We start from the raw sequence: 21,303 nt of genomic DNA, 5'->3' as shown, positions 1-21,303 counted from the left end.
AGCCAGTGCGTGCTTATATGAAATGCCATTTTACATGAAGGTGGAAGGGAATAAAGCAGAGACGGACATGACCCGTGCAGTTATGCCTAGACTAAGCTCTAAGTCCAAATATTACTAGCTATAAAGCCTTTAAAACTTGACTGACCTGTTTTCCATCTGTAACAACTACAAACCACTTCCAACCATTCAGGATTGAGTGACGTGGTGTGCTGACCAACTGTAGCGTGCTGCATGTACTTCTGTCTGCTACACAGGATGCCTGCCTGCTCCAGGAAAGGAACTAGTGCTCAACAGGACAGCTCGTCATGTGTCCCACTCTGTACAGGACACACTGAAAAGCTCTGCTAATACTTTGTTGTTTAAAGCATCAAAAGACCTCATTATACTAAGATAGCTTCTAAAAAGCATTCAATAGGCAGAAACAAAAAGTCTTAGCAAAGCCCCAGTTCTGTGCTAATGGGGAGCTAAGCAATTAAGACAGAGAAAACAATGGTGGTTATGGTATCCCTGAAATGTGGAGGTCTGAGTAGACCTGAAAAATAAATAGTTCTTTTACTTAGGCAAAAACTAAAATTAAAGATTATCTGCGCATGGTGGCACTGCTCTAATGCTAGCACTCCAAAGGCAGAGTTCAAGATTGGTGTAGGGCTTAGTGAGCTCCAGGCCAGTCAGGGCTACATGGAATAGTCTCTCTAAACAAACAAAGAAACAAAGAAGAACGAAAAGCAGGGGTCAAAGACTGCTCTGAAATGTTGCTCCCATAACAGTCTTCTATATTTGCTTTACATACGCTATTTTAGTAGGATGCAAATATTAAGTAATTAAAATTTTTACTGATATTTTAACAGAAAGTCATTCACATAACAAATATCTAAGAGCAGCAGTTTGGTTAATAGAACTTAATTTTATCATTTAAAATAACAAACTGTTTTTCTTATTTCCACTTACTTTCTAAGGATTAGATTCATGAAATGCTGTTGACTTACCTGATAATGTATATTCAGTACCCTTGATGTTATCAATCACTTCCCAACATCGCTCGTCTTTTACACGTGGAAGTCCTTCAAAGTTCGTTTTCCTATATTCCATTATGAAATGGTCAATTTTATTATCTTCTTCTGGCATCCTCCAAGCTACAGTTACAGAGTTGTCAGCTACTAAACACTCCACTGGGTCAATCTCTGGAGCTTTTGGGACTGCAGAGAAGGAAAAAAAAAGGAGGGGCTATCAACTCTCACATATTATAACACTAAGCAAACATTTATTATGCTTGGCACTCAACCTCTGCTACTTCTTCTTTTCAAATATTCAAAAGGGAGTCAAGTTAATAAGAAAGGATAACCTAGAAATTCAAGATAATTATTTTCAAAACCTCTTTTATTGTCAGATTATAATGTTTGCATTCCAAAGCTTCTCTTAGACTCTGAGTTTATTAACATCTTAGATGGCAACAGGTAAATTCCAAACATCTATCATGCTAAAGATAATTGAGAATGGCTTATTACTTGTAAATATATTTTATATATAATAGCTAAATTAAGTAAAAAATGTTTTCAGTGTACTTTTAAGATCTGAGAGTGGGAAGAGAAGAGTTGGTTAGCAGACACGAACAGATATATCAAGTTAAATAACAAGAATAGTTTCTGATATTCCAAAAGCAGAAAAAATTATAGTTGGCAATAATTTATTATATACTTTAAAATAGTTATATGTTTTATGCTCTCAACGCAAATGGTAAATGTTTTGGGTGATGATGTGATCATGAATAATTTGATCATGAGTTCATAATTTGACTATATATAAAAATATCACACTATTCCCCATAAATATATAAAACTGATGTTTATTAAATTTAAAAAACCTTAAAAAATAATTTTAATATACTAAACAAAACTGATTTCCTCGTTTCTTAAAAATATTTATGATTTTTAAAGTGTTTCTCCCTAGAGTTTTATGATTTATTAAAATAAATGGATTCGGTGAGCTACAATTAACACATATAACTATAAATCAATTTATTTTCCATAAAAGGTTTCACAGCTTTAAAACACTGGTAAGTGACTCAGATGAACCTTAAGTGTGTGAATCTCTGCATATGATACATAGACACATATATAAACCATGTAAAGTTAAAATCAGGACTGTAAAAGCATTTCCTCCTCTTATGGTGGTGCATGCGTTTAGTCCCAGCTCTTGGGAAGCAGAGACAGCCAGATGTCTTGAGACATAGGCAAGCCAGCTCTACAGAGTGGATCTCACAGGCAGATGAGGCTACACGAGGAGTCCTTATTTTAAAAAAATCCTGGTGTATAAGCTAGACCAACATTTGAAATTGATGAATATATTCAATAACATCAATAAAGACATAACCATAAAAATAAATCAAAAATATATTACAATAATCATGACAAGAACTTTTAGCAAAGTAGAAACAGTAAGAAACTTTACTTTAAAAAGAGCATTTTCAGTGGGCTGAAAGGACGGCTCAGTGGGTGAGCAGTTACTGCTTTGCAGAGGACCTACTTCTATTGCCATATTGCCAGGCCCCACACGGAAGCTCACAGTTGTCTATCACTCCAGTCCCAGGCATCTGATACCCTCTCTTCTGGCCTCTGTAGGCATTAGGTACATAGATGGTGCACATACACACATGCAAGAAAAACACTAATACACATAGAATAAATAAATAAAATAAAAAATATTTCCTAAGCTGGCCAATACCTGCTCTTGGGAGGCTGAGGCTAGAGGATTCTCAAAAGCAAACAAGCAAATAACACAACATTAAGTAAAAGGAAAAAAATATTCAAAACAGCCTGGAGTTAACATTAAGTTAATGGTGAGAAACACAATACCTAACCCCAAGACTGCAGAACCAGGGTGAAGATATTTCCTTCTTATCATCTGGACTCAGCAATTTACTAGAAGTCTTATCCAAATCCAGCAAGACAAGAAAATAAAAAAATGAAACGTATCCAAAGGAAACAAAAGTTTCTTTGCAGATGAAAGAAGCCATGGGAAAACACTGAACAAAGCTAACACTGGCAGTCTCAAGTGGCTGTTGAACCACTGTGGGTGCAAGAGCCAAGTAGGTGGAGGGCCAGGGAGCTTAGCAGTGAGCCTATCCTTCCTGGAGTTCTCTATGACTGTGAGCAGCAAACGTCATCTCGGAAAGCCCAGAGAACTGTGCAGTACAGCAGAGAGCGCCAATGCCCATCTACCGAGGCCAGCGGAGAACACGGACTCCCTGGAATGGAGTGTGGTGGGCTATGACACGGACGCAGGAAATCAAATCCAGTCCTCCGAGAATAAACAGCACTCTTCACTGCCGAGTCACTCTTCTGCTCCCTACATTAAATTATTGATGAGGAAGGATTTACTATTGCCAATTGGTCGACTGTTTTCACTTGTCTTACAGCTTCTGTGTTTCTTCTTGTCTTCACTTTTCCATTTTACAAAATGTTTTGAACAGGTTTCATTTCCTCCTTCTTTGTTTCTAATATTTCTAGATTTGGGGTTTTGTGGTTACCATGTCTTTTACATAAAGCACTACATGACATTATGATACATATATGTTGGTTTATAATCATGATTACTGATTCATAACCTCTTTATCAAAGCAGGCTACAGAGACTCAGAGAGATCTCACAAGGGAATGCTCTTGTAGGTTTCCCTCACAAACCCTGTTGGCAATCACACCTATGCAATGAAGTCTGCATTAAGACCAAAATGACTGGGCTGAGAACTTCTGGGAAGCCAAGTAGGGTGCACTAAGCAAAGCGGTGGTAGGAACTCATGCATGCCAGGAGTGCAGCACGCCAGGGGTGCAGCACACCAAAATCCCACACGGAAGGGGCCTCCTGTACCTGGACTCCTTCCAGACTTCGTCCTAATGCCTCTTCTTTGAGCTACCTACTAATATTTCTAAAAGTAGCCTTCATAATAAATTAGTATAAGTACAGTGTTTTTCTGAGTTTTGAGAGCCAGTACAGCAAGTCATAAAACCCTAAGGAGGGGGTTGTGGAAATCTCAGTTTAATTTTATTCACTTTTTAAAATGTTTTAAATTAAAATATAATTACATCATTTCTCTCTTCTCCTTTATCCCTCTAATCCTTCGCATGTTTACCACTCACCCTTGCTTGCTCTCAAAATGGCTTCTTTACCCCCCCACCACACGCACGCGCCTTAGTATACAAATACAAAATGCTAAGCCCATTCAGTGTAATGTGATCACCCTTGGGAAGACTGATTCTTTCAACAGGAATCTCAATATTCCTATCAACTACCATGTTCTGGAGGCCTCATATTTGCAAGTGGGCCTAAAGTAGAAATTTTAAGAACTGAACTTACAACCTGTCTTAAGTGCTACCTTTACACAGTGTCAGAAGGAAATTCAGTTAGAGAAAACCCAATGTGTATGTTACAGGGGTGCCTGCTTGATGGCAGAGAGAAGTACACAGATGTATACGCACAAGCTAAAAGATTGTGAGAAAACTCACCTTAAATATAACAGCACTTGTTGCTTAGGAAAAGATAAACAACACCACCATGAATGAAAGGAAATGAGTCTACATTAATTTTGGACACTTTGGACATTAGAGTGAGGGAATTTTCAAGGATAAGAAAGGGTGTAGTATTGATTCCATCTGTCAGTCAAAACTAACAAGGCTGCAAAAAGACATGCATACATCCAGACCAGTCAGCGACTTCAACAGTCCTCCATCAGAATCAGACAGATCTAGAAGTCAGAACACCACAGAAAATTGCTGAGCTAAACAACAATCAACTCTAAGGCTGACATCTATGGTCTGCTCTGTGCAGTGTTAGAAGAATACAGAACCACCTGAAATGACTATGGATTTTCAGCAAGGCAGACTACTCACAAAATCAACCTTAACAAAGTTAGAAGTGTAGAAAACATACAGTATCTGCTCTTCATCCACAATCCAATTAAACTGGAAATAACTGGAAAAAGCTGGAAAATACTATGATACTTAGAAATATTCAACAACACATTTCTAAATAATACATGAGCCACGCACAGTATCTCAGAGTGACTTTTAATATTTGAACTAAGTGAAAATAGAAATAGTTTATGAAAACTTGTAAAACATATGACTTGCTTATAAAAATAACACTGAATACATAAAAATCTAAAAATCAATAATCTAAACACCTATTTTAGAAAACAAATGCATATACATAAAATGAACAAATTAAATACAAAATTAGGAAAATAATGATGAAAATTAGAACACAAGTAAACAAATCTAAAAACAGAAAACCAATAAAGAATCAGAGAAAGGACTGAAAGAGCTTGAAGAGGCTCGTGACCCCATATGAACAACAATGCCAACCAACCAGAGCTTCCAGGGACTAAGCCACTACCCAAAGATATACATGGACTGACCCTGAACTCTGACCTCATAGGTAGCATTGAATATCCTAGTAAGAGCACCAGTGGAAGTCCTTGGTCCTGCCAAGATTGAACCCCCAGTAAACAGGATTGTTGGGGGGAGGGCAGTCATGGGGGAGGATGGGGAACACCCATAGAGAAGGGAGGGGGAGGGGTTAGGGGGATGTTGGTCTGGAAACCGGGAAAGGGAATAACATTTGAAATGTAAATAAGAAATACCCAATTTAATACAGATGGGGGGAAAAAAAGAAAACTCATGAAACCAAAAGCTGGTTTGTTGAAAAAAAAATCATTAAAATCAACAAGTCTAGGTTAACTCCAAAGACAGAAGACACCAATTACTAATATCAGAAATGAAAGAGGATGTACAGACTTCATGGATGTAAAAACCAACAACCAAGCCAGGTACACACTTGCAATCCCAGCATTTGGGGACAAAGAGAAATACTATATATAGGTTTGAGGCCAGCCTGGTCTACATTGTGCATTCCAGGCCAGCAACCTGGAGACTCTATCTCCAAGGGGAGTGGACAAGGATACAAAGAGGAAGGGAAGGGGGGGGGCTCTCTCTCTCTCTCTCTCTCTCTCTCTCTCTCTCTCTCTCTCTCTCTCTCTGCACTGGAAAAGGGGAGGGGAAAAGAGGGAGGTGAAGAGGGGAGAAAGAATATCTATCAAGAAATACTATGGCTGGGCTGGAGAGATGGCTCAGTGGTTAAGAACACTGACTGCTCTTCCAGAGGTCCTGAGTTCAATTCCCAGCAACCACATGGTGGCTCACAACCATCTGTAATGAGACCTGATGCCCTCTTCTGATGTGTCTGAAGACAGTTACAATATAGTCATGTATAACAAATAAATAAATCTTTAAAAAAAAAGAAATACTATGGCTAAACAGGGGTGGGGTGGCATAGGCCTTTAATGCTATCACTCAGGAGGCAGAGGCAGGCAGATCTCGGAGTTCAGGGCCAGCCTGGTTTCTAGTTCCAGGAAGGCCAGGGCTACAGAGGGAAACCCTGTTTCAAAAAGCAAGCAAGCAAGCAAGCAAGCAAGCAAACGAACAAATAATCCTCAAAAACAAATAGAAATACTATGAACAAACTCTAGATCTACAATTTTGGTGATATAAATGAACAGATAAATTCTGATTCCATGATAAACACTACATGCAAAAAAATCACATTAGAAAAATTAATCTGATCAGGCCTAAACTGATTAAAGAAATTCAGCCAATAGTTAATAACCTTCTAAAGTAAGTATCATGCCTAGATGGGTTGATTGGTGAATTCCACCTAGCATAAAGAATAAATTCTATACAATCTTTTTGAAAAGAGAAAAGCAGATGAAATATTTTCTAGCTCTTTTGGTGAGACCAGCAACCTACAATAACCTAATTTAGGCAAGAGTATTATAGGAAAACTATAGACTACTATATTTATTAACAAACAGATGTAAAAAAGTTGAACAAAATATTTAGAGGACAGATCAAGTAAGAATGTGTGTTGACCAAATGTGTATCATTCTATGTGCAACACTCAATTATCAACCTGGGAAAAAAAATCAACAAATATAACCCACCTTTATCAATGGGCTAAAAGAAAGCCACATGAAATCGATACATCCATTCTTTTTTAAAAAATATTATTTATTTGATATATATGAATACATTGTAGCTGTCCTCAGACACACCAGAAGAGGGCATCAGATCCCATTACAGATGGTTGTGAGCCACCATGTGGATGCTGAGAGTTAAACTCAGGGCCTCTGGAAGAGCAGTCAGTGCTCTTAACCTCTGAGCCATCTCTCCAGCCAAGATATCCATTCTTAATTAGAAACAAAACAGAACAAGACAAAACAAAAAACTGGTTCACTAGAATAGGAATTGAGGGAAACCTCCTCAACTCCAGTTGACAAGGAAGGTCTGTGAAAATAGCTATCTCATACTTGGCTGTGAAACTGGAACTCTTCTTACTGAAACCAGAAACAGAAATCTTCACCACTGTGATGACCCACTAAAGCCTATGCCAGTGTGCTAAGAAACTAAAAATGTAATAAAAGGTTTCAGTTGAGAAGGAAGAAAACTGTTTACTCACAAATGACATGACCAGTTATGTAAGAAATCTGAAGGAAAATGAAATCAGTCTAGAGCTGAGAAGTGATCACAGTAAGGCTGCACACACAGGTTAACACACACAAGGCAGCTGCTTCTCTATGTTCTAGCGATAAAAATAAAATTTCAAATTAAAACACAGCATTTGCATCAGCATCGCCAGTGTGAAACATTTAGGAACTAAGTGTGTTCAAGGTCTGTGTGCCGTAAACTGCTAAACCCCAATGAGTGAACTTAAAGAGCTGCATCACTGCAGAGGCCCCCATGCCTGGGGGCCAGACGGCTCCACATCCTCAGGCTGTCAGTTCTTCCCTCAATACGACCAGGGGAAACCCCACAACTCTCCTGCTAGTTTCAGCTGACTGTGTATACGGAGAAGGGAACGCTGTGGGAGAGCCAGCACAGCACTGAAGGACAAAGCTGGAAAACTACGTCGCTTGACTTAAAACACCTTAAAAGCTACAGAACTCAAATGCTGATCAAAGAAAAAGCAAACAGATTTATGGAACAGACCCAGAGAAATATATGACTGATCTTTCAGAATGGCAATAATAAATAAATTATATATAATATATAATAATAATAAAATGAACAGAAGTATTTTAAACAAATGTTACAGTAATTGGAGATTCACATGAAGGGAAAAGGAGGAGGAAAAGAAGGAGGGGGGAGAGGAAGAGGAGTAACAAATACTCAAAAAAAAAAAAAAAAAGCCAAAGGCCTAAGGAAACAGCAAAGACTGAGTATCTGAACAGGTGCCCCACGTCAGATGTGACACAAATTATACCTGCGATGAAATGACACCACAGAATCACTGGTGGCAAAACGCAGAGCAAGAGGAACCTATTCATTGCTGCTAGGAATGCAAAACCATAGACGCTTTGGAAGACGCTTGGGAGGTTTTCTACAAAGCTAAGTGCAATCTTATCACACTACCCCTAAACTACCTAAAGAAGCTGAAAACTTATATTTACACAAAGATACATGTTTAAAACTGTAACTGCCAAAACTAAGAAGCAATTCAATTGTCCTTTAGTCGGTAACTATTTATGAAAACTGCATATGGAACATCGAGACCGGTTTTAATTCAATGCTTTAAGAGCTATCAAGCCATGAAAAGAAATGGAAGACAACTAATGCTCTTGACTAGGCCAGAGAATCCAACCTGTAAAGGCTGCCAGAGAAAAGATTCCACGTCGGTGACTTTCCAGAAAAGGCACACTATGCGGAGCATGGCAGAATGACACCAAGAGAGACTCTCAATGTAAACCATGACTTTGGATGACAAGGACTTATCACTGAAGATGCTTCACTTCTAACAAGTGTGCCACTCTGCTGTGGGATGTTGATAATGGGGGAAGGACTCTGTGTCTTGAATATCTTTGATAATGCTCCACGGCTCCTACTTAGTATTGCTAGGCACCTAAAACTGGTCTACAAAATAACAGCCATATTAAAAATATAATAAACACACTGATAGCTCGTGACTTTAATCCTCGTGCTCTAGATGCAGAGACAGTCAAATATCTATGAGGTGAAGGCCAGACTGATACATGTAAGTCCTGGAGCAGCCAGGGCCTACAATGAGATCCTATCTCAATAACTTACTAGTTACCTAAATAGCCAACTATAAGAAAGTATGTGTACTTACATAATCATGCAATAGTGAATCTAAGTAAGAACTATTTACTAAAATATAACATACACAAAGGAAATAATCTATATCTATATAAATATGTATTATATATAAGAAAATTATATATATATGTGATTACATAAAAATATTTTCTTTGCTTGGCAAAAAAAAATGACCATAAACTGATCTGATGGAAAAACTAAGGTGTCATGGATATTTACCACATATGAGAGACAAAGACCTATTCCTGCAAGCTGTCCTCTGACCTATACACAATGCTCTACCATAAATAAAAATGGAAAAATTCAGATCACCCAGCCATTAGTGAAACAGAAGTGATCAACAAGAACCTCTCACACACTGTTACATGCCAAAGCAAAAGTATTTAGTAGTATAGTATATATGCATTCTTCCATATTTGTACAGGAAGTGGAATAAAACTAGGTCTAACTAAAAGAACAGCCTCTTTAGGGAAGCAAAGTTGTGTCAGTTCCATGACTGTGTTCCTGATGCTTGTCTGGCCATTCTCCACTGGTGATGCAGAAAGAGCAGGAGCTGCATGGTCCTGCAAAGAAGGCCACTGTGCCACGAGAAGAGAGACTCGTGTGCATACTCGGTGCTGCTCTGCCTTGCGGGGAAGGCATTCCCTCCCCAGCACAAAGCACCAGCACGGGACTTTGAGAAGCTATAACTGAGTGGAGAGACTTCAAGAGGACAGATCTTCTCATTAGGTTGCTACCAATTCTTTTTCTTCCCCAGGGTGGAAACTGTCCATGTTTTACATATGACAGTTACATGAAAAGGGTAAAATTCTAGAGCCAAACTGATGGTAAATAGTACACAGTCAATGAGACCCAAGATAGTTTTTAAATTCTTTTCCGTGTTTTAGAAAAGGTCGTTCTTAAAAATGAGATCTATTGCCAGGCTGAAGCCTAAGTCCCTACTCTATTGCCTACAAGTGAGCACAGACACTCCCTCTTTCTGTGGCAGTGCTGTCCTGGGCACATGAGGCTGTGTCCTGCTGCCAAGTAGTGTCTGGAGCTCACAAGTGACCATGCGGGTACTAAAGAGTAAGGTCTCAGTTAACGGGTAATCAGCAGAACTCTGATCCAAAACCTCACACTCTCAAAACTAAAATAAGATCCAGTCTCTTCCCAAGGAAATTCTAAGTGTTAGACTGAGATTACCAAACCATTTAAAGTATCTGGTATTTGGAAACTCTAAAAAATGTTTTCTTGCCTTCTGATATCAGATGTACACCAACCGTGAGCCCCGTGAACTGAATGATGGCACAGATGTTCTTCAATTTGCAAGAGGCCAACAGCACATTAGGCCAAACACAACGTGAAAATATCTTATGTAAAATTTCATGTCATAAGCCTAGTCTATGGTGCATTGCAGTTTGTCCACACAGTATGCTCCACTGCATACATGTGGCTCTTTACAAGGTTCACTGCAAACTGTGCCTTCCTTGTCTTGCCCTCCATCATAAAAGCTTATCCCATAGGACTGCATACTGCCAACGTAGGAAAAGACCCACATTTAAAATATGGTCTCTACTGAATGTTTCTCACTTTGTACCAGTTTAATACAGAAAACTACAAGTCAAATCTGTGTAGGTTAGGGATTATCTGTAATCCTGAGTATTTACTCCTGTACACCATGACACCTTCCTCCTCTCACATGCACTCCGTTCTTTCACCTTTCCTTTTACAATCCTCCTCTACAGCTCATAATGTCTAGCATACAAGTTAGTTCTTCACCTATGCCACTATACTGGGATCTCTGATAGCATTATGATTATTAAACTACTCTTTACGACTAGGTTTAAATCCAGAGAAGACATGGTCTGGTGCAGTTAGTATTTCCTATGCAAAAGCCAGCCAATCTCAAAAACAAGCAAACAAACAAAAATAACATAAACTAACCCCACAGAAACATGCAAGTGGAATTTCACTTTCAAACGGATTCTTGATTTCCCAAATCATCACTGTTTTAACAATTTAACATATCTATGAACAGATTACTGGCTAATAAAAATACTACTTAGCACTAAAAAAGATAGAATTCAAAGGACAGGAACAAAAGCCATCGCTGGCTGTTATACACAGACAAGCGATAATCTGTGACTGAGTTTCACATGGTTAGACTAACTCTCTCATAAGACAATGTTACCACATAACATGGAGAGAAAGTTCATGCTGAACACTGAACATAACAGCAATGAGACCGGCAGCCAGTAAACATTCACGCAGGCTGAAGTAAGCTCCAGCTGCTGCTATAGCTGTGTTAGAAGAACCAATGCATGAACACCCATGACGCCTTGAGAACATCAGCAGTGCATTTTAAAGATGTAGAAAAATGAATAAACTTAGTTGACTTCTTGAGATCATATTGCAAAAAAACCAGCAAAATTCTAATCTATGCAGTCTAGCCATGAGACCAACTATTGTTCTTTGCCAAAACAGGAACATGCACTATCTCTTAATGACATTAAAGTTGAATTTGTACTCAAGAAAATAATTCTTTTCAATAAAAGTTAACGAATGTAACTAATTCTTACTTAAATTAAAATATACTATATCTCTTTATATTTACATGATGTTTATTACAGAAAACTCTTGCAATACCTTTTATTTGAAAGTTCTCATGTAATAATGTATTTACCTGGCAAAAACTTCAAAGTTTGCAGCATCTGTCTTTCCTGAGAGAAATCCACCATTAAATGGGTCATGTTGTCACTGACTTTTGGTTTCAAAGAAAGGCGAAAGGCTGAAGCCATTGTGACTCTATGGTAAACACAGACATACTTTTTAAAAATAAATCAATACAAATTTTATATAATTTATAAAATTAAGATAAAAATTATTTTACTAAGTGACTGTAGAAACTCTAATACAGGCAATAAAACAAATTTGCTTTGTCTTTTGGGAACTGAATCAAAAGCTGAAACTCTAGCCAGTTTTCTAAAATGTCGCACAATTATCACAATAACCAATATCCTATATAAATAATCTATACAAGGTCCCCATTCATCTGAAGCTCTGTGTACACTCTCACGTCTTCCTAGTCCTCGCCTTACTCATTTCCACCAAAGCATGTTTCAAGCCTTCTCCCAGGTACTGTTCCAGCATGTCCTCTCAACAAAGGCAGACACCTGGCACTACATCCTGCAATCCGCTAAAGACCACAAACAACAAAGGAGGAACTGAGATCCTTACAGTGGGTGCCATACCACCGAGCTGTCACTCTCGTCTATCAGCATCAACTGCACGGAAAGGTGCTTACGATGAGAAACAGGCTAGTGGACCTATGTGTCATAGAATAAAAAGTGCTCATAAACACTCAGATAAATGTGAAGTAAAATACAAAATGCTGCTTTATCAAAGTATGGGGGAAGCTCTTAGCAAATACTGATAATTAAAAGAAGCTCATATGTTGATATAAGAAGGAAATCCACTTAACTGTGCTCCTGTCTGTAATTGCTTTCCCTCAACTATCCAAATGGTTTTCACACACACAAAAGAAAATAAATGTATTTAAATAACTTGTTAATCATCAATTTCAATATTTTCACATTATAGTAAATTTCTATAAATATCACGGTCAGTTATGTAACATCCTTGGAGAAAGAAAGATGCAGATGTCTACTTGTCAATGTCCTCTTCCTAGTATACAGTGTGAGAGACGATATAATGAGAGCTACAGAACAATGGGAATGCCCGGCCTAGTCAACTGGACCTGCTACCCAGAGGTCAACTGGATGAAAGACGGCAAACCTGCTGATGTAAAACTGTTGCTATCTTTAGTCACTTTACCTCATTAAAAAATGAAGTAATCATTGTAATGTAACAACGAACAGCTAGAGATTACCTCATCAAGAAGAAAGGGATACACTGCAAATCAGTCCTGGGGAAGGCAGCTCACATGTCTGAAAGCTTTAGAAATGAAATACGCACTGCATACCCCATACACAGCACTGGCTGTTGGCTCTCAGGAGTACGATCTCGATTATGCTGATAAGCAGTCAGAAGGGAGGCTCAGCTGGACACGCACATGGCAGCCCTGAGCATTTCCTGACTTCAGAGCTCCTCAAGCACCATACTGAGATGAGACAGTTTATAGATGCTCAATAAATGGGTTTCGGCCTTGCCAGTGTCTTCAAACCTAATGAACTAATTGCTTAATGAGAAAAGCTGAGGATTTAAGAATTTTAAATCTGAAACCAGTAAAGTCTTGAACACAACAAGGAACAAAAAGAAAAAGAATGCCCCGCCCCAATTCAGTAGACATGTCACTTAAAATAGAAAAAGTAAGAATGATTTCTAGTTAAAATAAAAACGTATATGAATCTGCCAGGCAGGGGTGGCACAGGCCTTTAATCCCAGCACTTAGGAGGCAGAGGCAGGCAGATGTCTGAGTTTGAGGCCAGCCTGGTCTACAGAGCTAGTTCCAGGGCTACACAGAGAAACACTGTCTCAAAGGAAAGAAAAAAACTCCAAAAACAAAAAACAAGAAAACAAACAAAAAAGTATATGAATCAATTCATATGTATAACAATATTTTCAAAAACTTAAAATTTATTTTTAAACTGATTATATTTGGACAAGTTAGCCTTAAAGCCCAAACTAAAAATCCAAAATTGGTAAGACAGTCTCACACCATGCTACTTGCTATTCTTTTATTCCTTTTGACTTTCCTAGATTATCTTACAGTAGCAGCTGAATTAAAAGACTCTTTCCTTCTAGTATTATCATGGTCACCAGAAATTAATTGCAAAACAGATGAGCACATTTAATCAAGTTAAAAAACAGGCTAAGACCTAGAAACACTCTTCAGGCAAGGAGCGAGTACTCTGGTAGCCAAATGAACAAAGGAAACAGTGTAGGCTTTAAACAAAATAAAGAAGCAAGAACTCCAATGCCCCCCACACCCCCAGACTGACTGACCAGGATACTGAAGGGATCAATCACATGCAGAGGCAGACTGAGAAGGGGAGACACCATCAAAGCTGGCATTAACATTAAATCCTGGCAAACAAACCTGAACAGAGGGCCTCAGAAGTAGAGGTGAGAGCTGGGAAAGCCACACACTCTTGAAAGGAAGGAGAGATCTCTCAAGATTTGTTTGGACAGCACCAAACCTGGTTAGGAACTGATTTCTAGGCCAGAAAAGTCAGGAAGCAGAGCGGAGTGTAATAGAATTATCAACGAGGAGTAATAATCTGGCCTGGGCAAATCTCAGCAGACAAATCTACTTTGTCAAAGACTTTCCTCTTGTCCACCCCTCACATAGTACTTCATTCACTGAGTACCTACAGACCTGGCTACTTGAGGCCTGAGGCAGGAAGAACTCTGGACTCAAGGCCAGCCTAGAAAACAGGGTGAGAATCCATCTCTTAAAACAAAACTCCAGTGACCTTCCTATATCCGGCACTTACAAGAATGAACCCCATCATTAGTCATAATATAAAAATCTACAAAGAGGGACAATAGTTTTGTTTGACTCTATGTAAATTTGCTCCACACAACCCCCAGCCTCCCACGGTCAAATAACCAAGAAACACAGCCAAAAAATTTCTCCAAATTAACAACAGACACTGGTTTTCACACAATCCATAAAGAGAATTTCTGTGAATTTCCTAATAAAGAATAAACTGATCTAGACTTGAAAAGACTCAAAAGTTGTGCCTGTCAGAGAATCTCACCATCCTGAGATAAAAAGCCTCAAGTTACAAAAACTCCAGACAATGCTCAGTGACTCAATGAACAAAATCCAAATGTTACCTCAGCCCCTTTAACACACACATTTGTTCCAGCAAGTGCTAAATGCCCTTTTATGTTCATGATTCTACCAATGAGAAACACCTTTTAAGCCAAACTACTTAACAATTTCCTTAAGTGTCCTCAGTAAGAGAAGAAGAAAGAGGCAACACCAGAACAGCACAGAACTCAAAGGTGTTAACCAGGACAGCAGTGAGGAGCTTCAGACTGAAGACACAGGCAGCACTGGACTTCTCTGGAAACAAGATCCACTTAGATTTAAGAACAGCGGCAAAAACTGCATTCCAGCAGGATGCATTTTAAGTCATTCAAAATAGATCAATATTCAATACTAAACTAATTAAGAGCTATTCTAAAAACTAAAGCTAATTATTGTATTAAACCAGAAATGAAATTCTCTTAGAAATGTAATTTCCACAACTTAAAATGTGACTTTAAAAAGTTAACCAGTTATTCTATTATATATAGAATATATTTTCTTTACTTTGTACATAATTATTACATATTGTGTTAATCAACAGAATTCTAAGAAAAATGAGTTTCTGAATTTCATTTCTGACTTCAATATTGACACTTAAATAAAAAAATGTAGGTTTTATACCATACCTATCCTTGATCTGTCTGGCAGCCTTGGAGCAAATCAGGGAGAAGAGAAAGAAGGTAGTTAGTGCTTTCCATGCAAGTTCAATGGCAGCGACATGCAAGAAAAGTTAGGATATAAACCCTGCAATAGATTAGTTCATATTGATCCAAAACATAACTTATAAGAAATCTATATAGTTCATGGAAGCTTGGTAAAGTAATGTTAGAACCACAGTAGAATCCAGACCCCCATAGCAATCATTGCAAAAGTAGGAAAATTTAATGTTTCAACTAGTTTCATGGAACTATAATTGTGTTTTATTTAAACAGATTATCAGATACACCTTCACTTTTACTCAGTCTGATATTTTTCAACTAAATTTTCACACAACCCAATAGTTTTTATGCGTATGAAAGCTTCTTTGCTAGCATACAAACTAGACTGTAATTCTAGAAGCCTTCGCTCCCAAAGAAAGAGTTCTGATAGCAGAGATTCAGACAAGGATAGATGAGAGAAATATAAGTGAGTCTTTCCTTTGAGAAGGTTCACGGACGTTATAAACTTACACATACTGTACATATCTTCCACTTTTGACTTTAGAAAATGGAAATACAAGTTTAGCAAGGGTTCATTGTCAATACCTGGTACTATACAGTCATAGAACAACAATGAAAATACAGAAAGCTGCTGCTGCTTCACATATGAATTAAATGTAATATATACAACCTAAGGCGTTCTCCCGTGCTAACCAGCATAGTTAACCACTACAGCTGACAACGATGGTTGTTTTGCTAGCATACAGCCTGGTGCACAGGTGAATGGAAATTAGATGTATAAACACTGCTTCTGTTCCTTCTTTCAATCCTAGGACTGTTTCTACTTGCCACAAGCCATTTTCATACCCAGCCTTAACTATTTAGGCCTGAGTATCATTCTACATAAAAGAACTGAAGTTTGAAATAGATTGCAACATGCTCCAACTCCAGTATTACGAGTGATCAATGCTGTGGCCTTGGATATTAATTATTTTACTTCTCTACTAGGGATTTGGGTTCTTAATGCCTTTAAAAAAAAGCCCCTTTGAAGGTCCACATACTACAGCCTATCCAGTGTGGTGGCTTTCTGATCACCTTAGGTCATGAACCTAGTTTGGCAGTCCCTTTTATAAGGAATGTTACATTAACCAACTATTATACTGGTTTTGGAAATTACTGCCATGGGCAGCTGGAACTGAAATGATTTTCATATAGATGTGAAATCTGGAAAAGAAAGAGACTCTCCTCTGTGCCAACACTTCTTTACGTACAGAGGAAGCCACATCATTACCCCTTCACTTCTTTCTTCCTTAACAGTGATACCAGATTATATGTGTTAAAGGTATTAACTCAGTGCCTCTAACTTTTCTCAGAATTCCACAGAGAACATATTTTGTCGTCTTCGTCCTCTGTGCTGTTAAGTGACCCTGAACGAGCCTCCCCAGCCCGCAGTGCTCTGACACCTCTGCTGAGCAGACCTGGGTAGGTAGATTAGTTCCAGGCTTAGGCAGTCTGCCTACTGACATAACCCAAACTCTCCAGTTCACAGCAGGATTCGGGGTCTTCTCAGTTTCCCTGCTTTATTTTATTCCTGATGGCTCTGAACTCCCAGTTTCCCGCACATGACCCATCTATAGGACGACCACTGACTCAGCTTCTGGGCATCAGTTACATGCCACACCGTGTGTGAAAACGACAGCAAAGGAACAGATGAGGAAGCAAACGGCCTAGGAGAAACTGCTGTCCTGTGTGTTCACAGACCACACACACTGTAAATTCTGTCCTCTTTCATTTAGATTCATATTTTATTTTACATGTACCTGCAGATGTAGAAGATGAGAAATTATCCTCTATAAGAATCTAGAATGGCGGGTTGGGGATTTAGCTCAGTGGTAGAGCGCTTGCCTAGCAAGCGCAAGGCCCTAGATTTGGTCCCCAGCTCCGAAAAAAAAGAAAAAAAAAAAGGGCAAGAATTTAGAATGGCACGACTTTAAGAAATATCTTTAATAGGGAATAAATTATATTTCTCTAGAAATTCCTCTTCTAAAGATAGCCATCTAAAAAGTATACTTTACCATATACTTTCATTCCTCTGCTTTCACTTCAAGAGTGATAATTTTATAATTTTCTGTCTCTGAAACACTAAGTCTAGAACTTTGCAGACCTCTGCTGCTTTCATATTTACCTGCATCTGAATGACTCCACTCGGCCACTGAGGAGGGCATGGGTGAGCGCTTGGCTGCACAGGGTTATGGTGTGGTGCAGTACTGGAAAGCCTCCAGGAAGCATCATTATTTACACTGACTAAATCCCGTTTGCCAACACTTCACCTCTGTGTTTGGACTGGAGGTGGCCTCTCCTTCCTCTAATGTCTCTCATTCTCTCTTCCCTTCATCAGTTAACTTTCTTGTTTTGTTTTCTGAGACATAGTTTCATACTGTAGTACAGTGTGGCCTCAAACTCACAGAAATCCTCCAGCTTCAGCTTCTCAAGTACTGGGACAACAGGCCTGAGCTATCTCACCTAGCCTCTGCTTTTTAAATTACTAACCACAAGCCTTTGTATTTCAGATTTAGGATAGGTAGAACTGCAAGAGTAAAGGAGTAATTACAAATACGCATTCATAATTACCAACTACGCATAAACAAAACAAACTGGGTCTTTGCCTAACCTTTTCTTAACTGCAATGAAAAGATCCAGAAACTACTGTAAATGTATCCACCATTTTGACTACCTTATGCTTCTATACTTTAAAACCCGGGGGCTGTGGACGGTGCTCAGTTGCTAAAGTGCTTGCCTAGCATGCACACAGCTCCAGCAGTTTAAACTGAGCATGACGGTGTGTGCCTGTAATCCCAGCACTCAGGCAGTAGAGTCAGGAGGATTGGGAGTTCAAGGCCATCTTCAGCTTTGAAGTAAACTCAAGACACTGTGGGATATGCATAAAACCCTGTTTCAAAACAGGCAAACATAGCAATAATAAGTCTGGGCTGTCTTCCTAAGAGTTTACAGAACAGTTCTTTTGATGGCTGGGATCAATGATAGGCTGTTTGGCAGTATTCAGAACATCACAGTAATGGTGGATTGCCTGACTGCTTTGTGGCTGTCAATATGGAACTATTGTCAAATCAGTAAGATTACATTTATACACGCTTCATTTCCAGGGTACCTGGGGTATTGTTTTTCCAAATAATCTTGCTTCCTTCGCTACAAGATCCATGTCAAACCCACTTTAATGGTAGTGCCTTTGCTAATTACACCAGAGTTGCCTGTGGTGGGGAGAAGTGATGTTTTCTCAGCAAACACTGGAAAGCAAAGGGTGGTTCTCAGTTCAGTGCTGAGGTGGCCTTTAGACTAGCCTGGCCTCTTCCAGGAATTCTTTGCCTCATGCCAGCTCACATAAGTTTTAATCCTTCTGCTTCTCTCTGAGCATGGACTGCGGCCACATGAGCTTGCTTGTCTCACCTTTGCTTCATCAGTTTTCCTCTCTGTCCATCAAAGGAGGGCCCTGCCCCTGCAGAAGCTTCTAGCTCTTCCTTTGCTGTCCCATGCTCCACATATCGTGGTTGTTCACTTCATTTTTATTTCCCAGCGTGGCTGCTCAGGTCAGATCAATATTTTGTCTTCATCAAATGTTCATGAACCTGGGGCTTCTTTTTCTTATATAAAGCCAAAAGGCAAGCTATACCTTTTATGGAATAATTCAAAATATTCATTTTGTGGCCTGTGGCATCCTAGGTCACATGATACTGACTCCAAGATGTGAAGCTGTTAATGTTGACACTCAGGGACCTATTAACTCTGTCAAAGGTAGGAAAAAGTACAGTTCTTCCTAATATCCCCTCCCCTTCTTAAAATTTAAAAAAAAAGAGGTATCTCAAAATGTTCTTTTTCCTTTAGGCAAAAATACTAACCTTGCCATGTAAGGAAGTAGAGTGGATCTCTGTGAGCTGTAAGCCATCCTGGTCAACATAGCCGAGTCCCAGGCCAGTCTGAGCTACATAGGAAAATCTTGTCTTTTTTTTTTAAGACCTTTGGAAAAGAACTAGTTACATATTCCCCCTCCCCGTCTCTCTATATACATATATATTCATATATATACATGTACATATCCTTTAATATATAGGATTATATACCTAATGTATATATATAATTATAAGTGTGTATATAATCTTTTTTATGAAAGTAGTATTTTTCAAAACATATGATTAGGGTTGGAAGAGATAACTCAGTGGTAAAGAGCACTTGCTGTTTCTTCAGAGGACCAGTGTTCAGTTCTCAGCACCCACATGGTGTTTTACAAACCCTTGGAATCCCAGTCAGGACATCTGATACCCTCTTCTAGCTTCTGAGGGTACATGACACGTACACATACATATATGCAAGCAAAACCTTCAGACCCTTAAAACAAACGCATGCTCACTTAAAAGTAGATAGCCTGAAACTAATTCAGTACAGTCCTACTTACAACTCCTTTAAAGCCAAGCACATTGTACAGTAGGAGACTACATTTCTGAGACGTCAACACTCACAGATAAAAAGTTCTACTTTACGGTGTGTTTACTAAGTGCTTTTTATCTGTGGTGTGGGTTAGTCCCTCTCTCTTCCAGGCTCTCCTCACCAGCCTAAGGAGGACTTTCTCCCAACCTCAGTCTGCAGGGTACTGACTGGGCTCCACCTCTCCTTTGCTCTTCTCGGTGCTCAAGAGATGGGCGCACCCTGAGAGGATTCCAGAGGCAAGCTACTGTGAGAGAAAGGAAATGAGCCCCATTTTCTCTTTTCCTCTGTGATCAAATGCAGACACTGCTCCCCTTTCACAGTGCCCTGGAACTGTTACTCCACTGTGGGTATGCGTGGGCAGGAAATCCTTCTTCCCTTTGAATCTGACAACTGGCTGAAGGAGGGGGATAATCATATACTGACTCGGAAATTGTTCTGCCCAGTTCTTTTCATTGGATGAGTTCAAGGTTTGAATTCAGGGTAAGAAGAGGAATTTACATTTTAACAGAGGATCCAAGCACTGTTCTGCAGGTCACACAGATGGTAATGGAGAGACCAGAGTTGGAGTCCTGGCTATTTACCCAATGATTTCACACACCTGATATTTACCTGGGTAATTTACCTTCCCATCTCATTCGAATTTTTGCATATATTTATGATCAACAAAACTTCTAATATTCAAAAAATAAGGTGAAGTATATTCTAGAAATCTTATCTCATTTGTGCTGTTCTTACTGTTCACTCTCGGATTGTATGATGTTGATAAATGGAGGCCCTTCACATCCAGGTCTCACGCTAGCAACAGGAACACAGCAATTTAAATAGTAGAACGTGAAGATAAAGAAGTATAAAAAGAACCACTGTATGGTTTTACCCAAGGCTATTCTGTTGTTTCCAATTATATTAGCCCGACTTAAGGGCTCTAAGATGGTATGTTTCAAAATAGTGTGACAAAAAGAATTGTTTTCTCCAGCTTTACAAAAATTCACAGCTTGTCTACTAATTGTACTTCAGAGTTACCCACGCGATTTTGTCAGTAACTAAGCATTTGAAGAAGGCCTATAGAAACGTATGATCCGGCTCAATCACTGAAGAACAGCTAAAATGAATTGCCAATAGGCATAGGAAAGAGTGGCTTATTTAAATTGGACAAAAAACCCCAAGCCCTTTTCAGCATCAGAAAGGACAAAACAGTTTTTGAAATACTCCTTCAGTATACTAGGATAGGGTTTTATATTTGTCTG

General features: G+C 38.9%; 1 protein-coding gene across 1 annotated transcript in view; it reads right to left on the bottom strand.

The window, feature by feature from the left end:
* Nucleotides 1–21,303, bottom strand: part of Fsd1l (fibronectin type III and SPRY domain containing 1 like) — a 63,435-nt gene that overhangs the window by 20,130 nt on the left and 22,002 nt on the right. The window contains 3 exon segments of the mRNA XM_032903966.1: nucleotides 987–1,196; nucleotides 11,826–11,947; nucleotides 15,548–15,570. Coding sequence (XP_032759857.1) covers nucleotides 987–1,196; nucleotides 11,826–11,947; nucleotides 15,548–15,570 — 355 coding nt within the window.

Source organism: Rattus rattus, chromosome 1 (assembly GCF_011064425.1).
Source record: "Rattus rattus isolate New Zealand chromosome 1, Rrattus_CSIRO_v1, whole genome shotgun sequence".
Lineage (NCBI taxonomy): Eukaryota > Metazoa > Chordata > Mammalia > Rodentia > Muridae > Rattus > Rattus rattus.
Note: the sequence above shows the minus strand (reverse complement) of the source record. Positions and strands in the feature narration are given on the sequence as shown.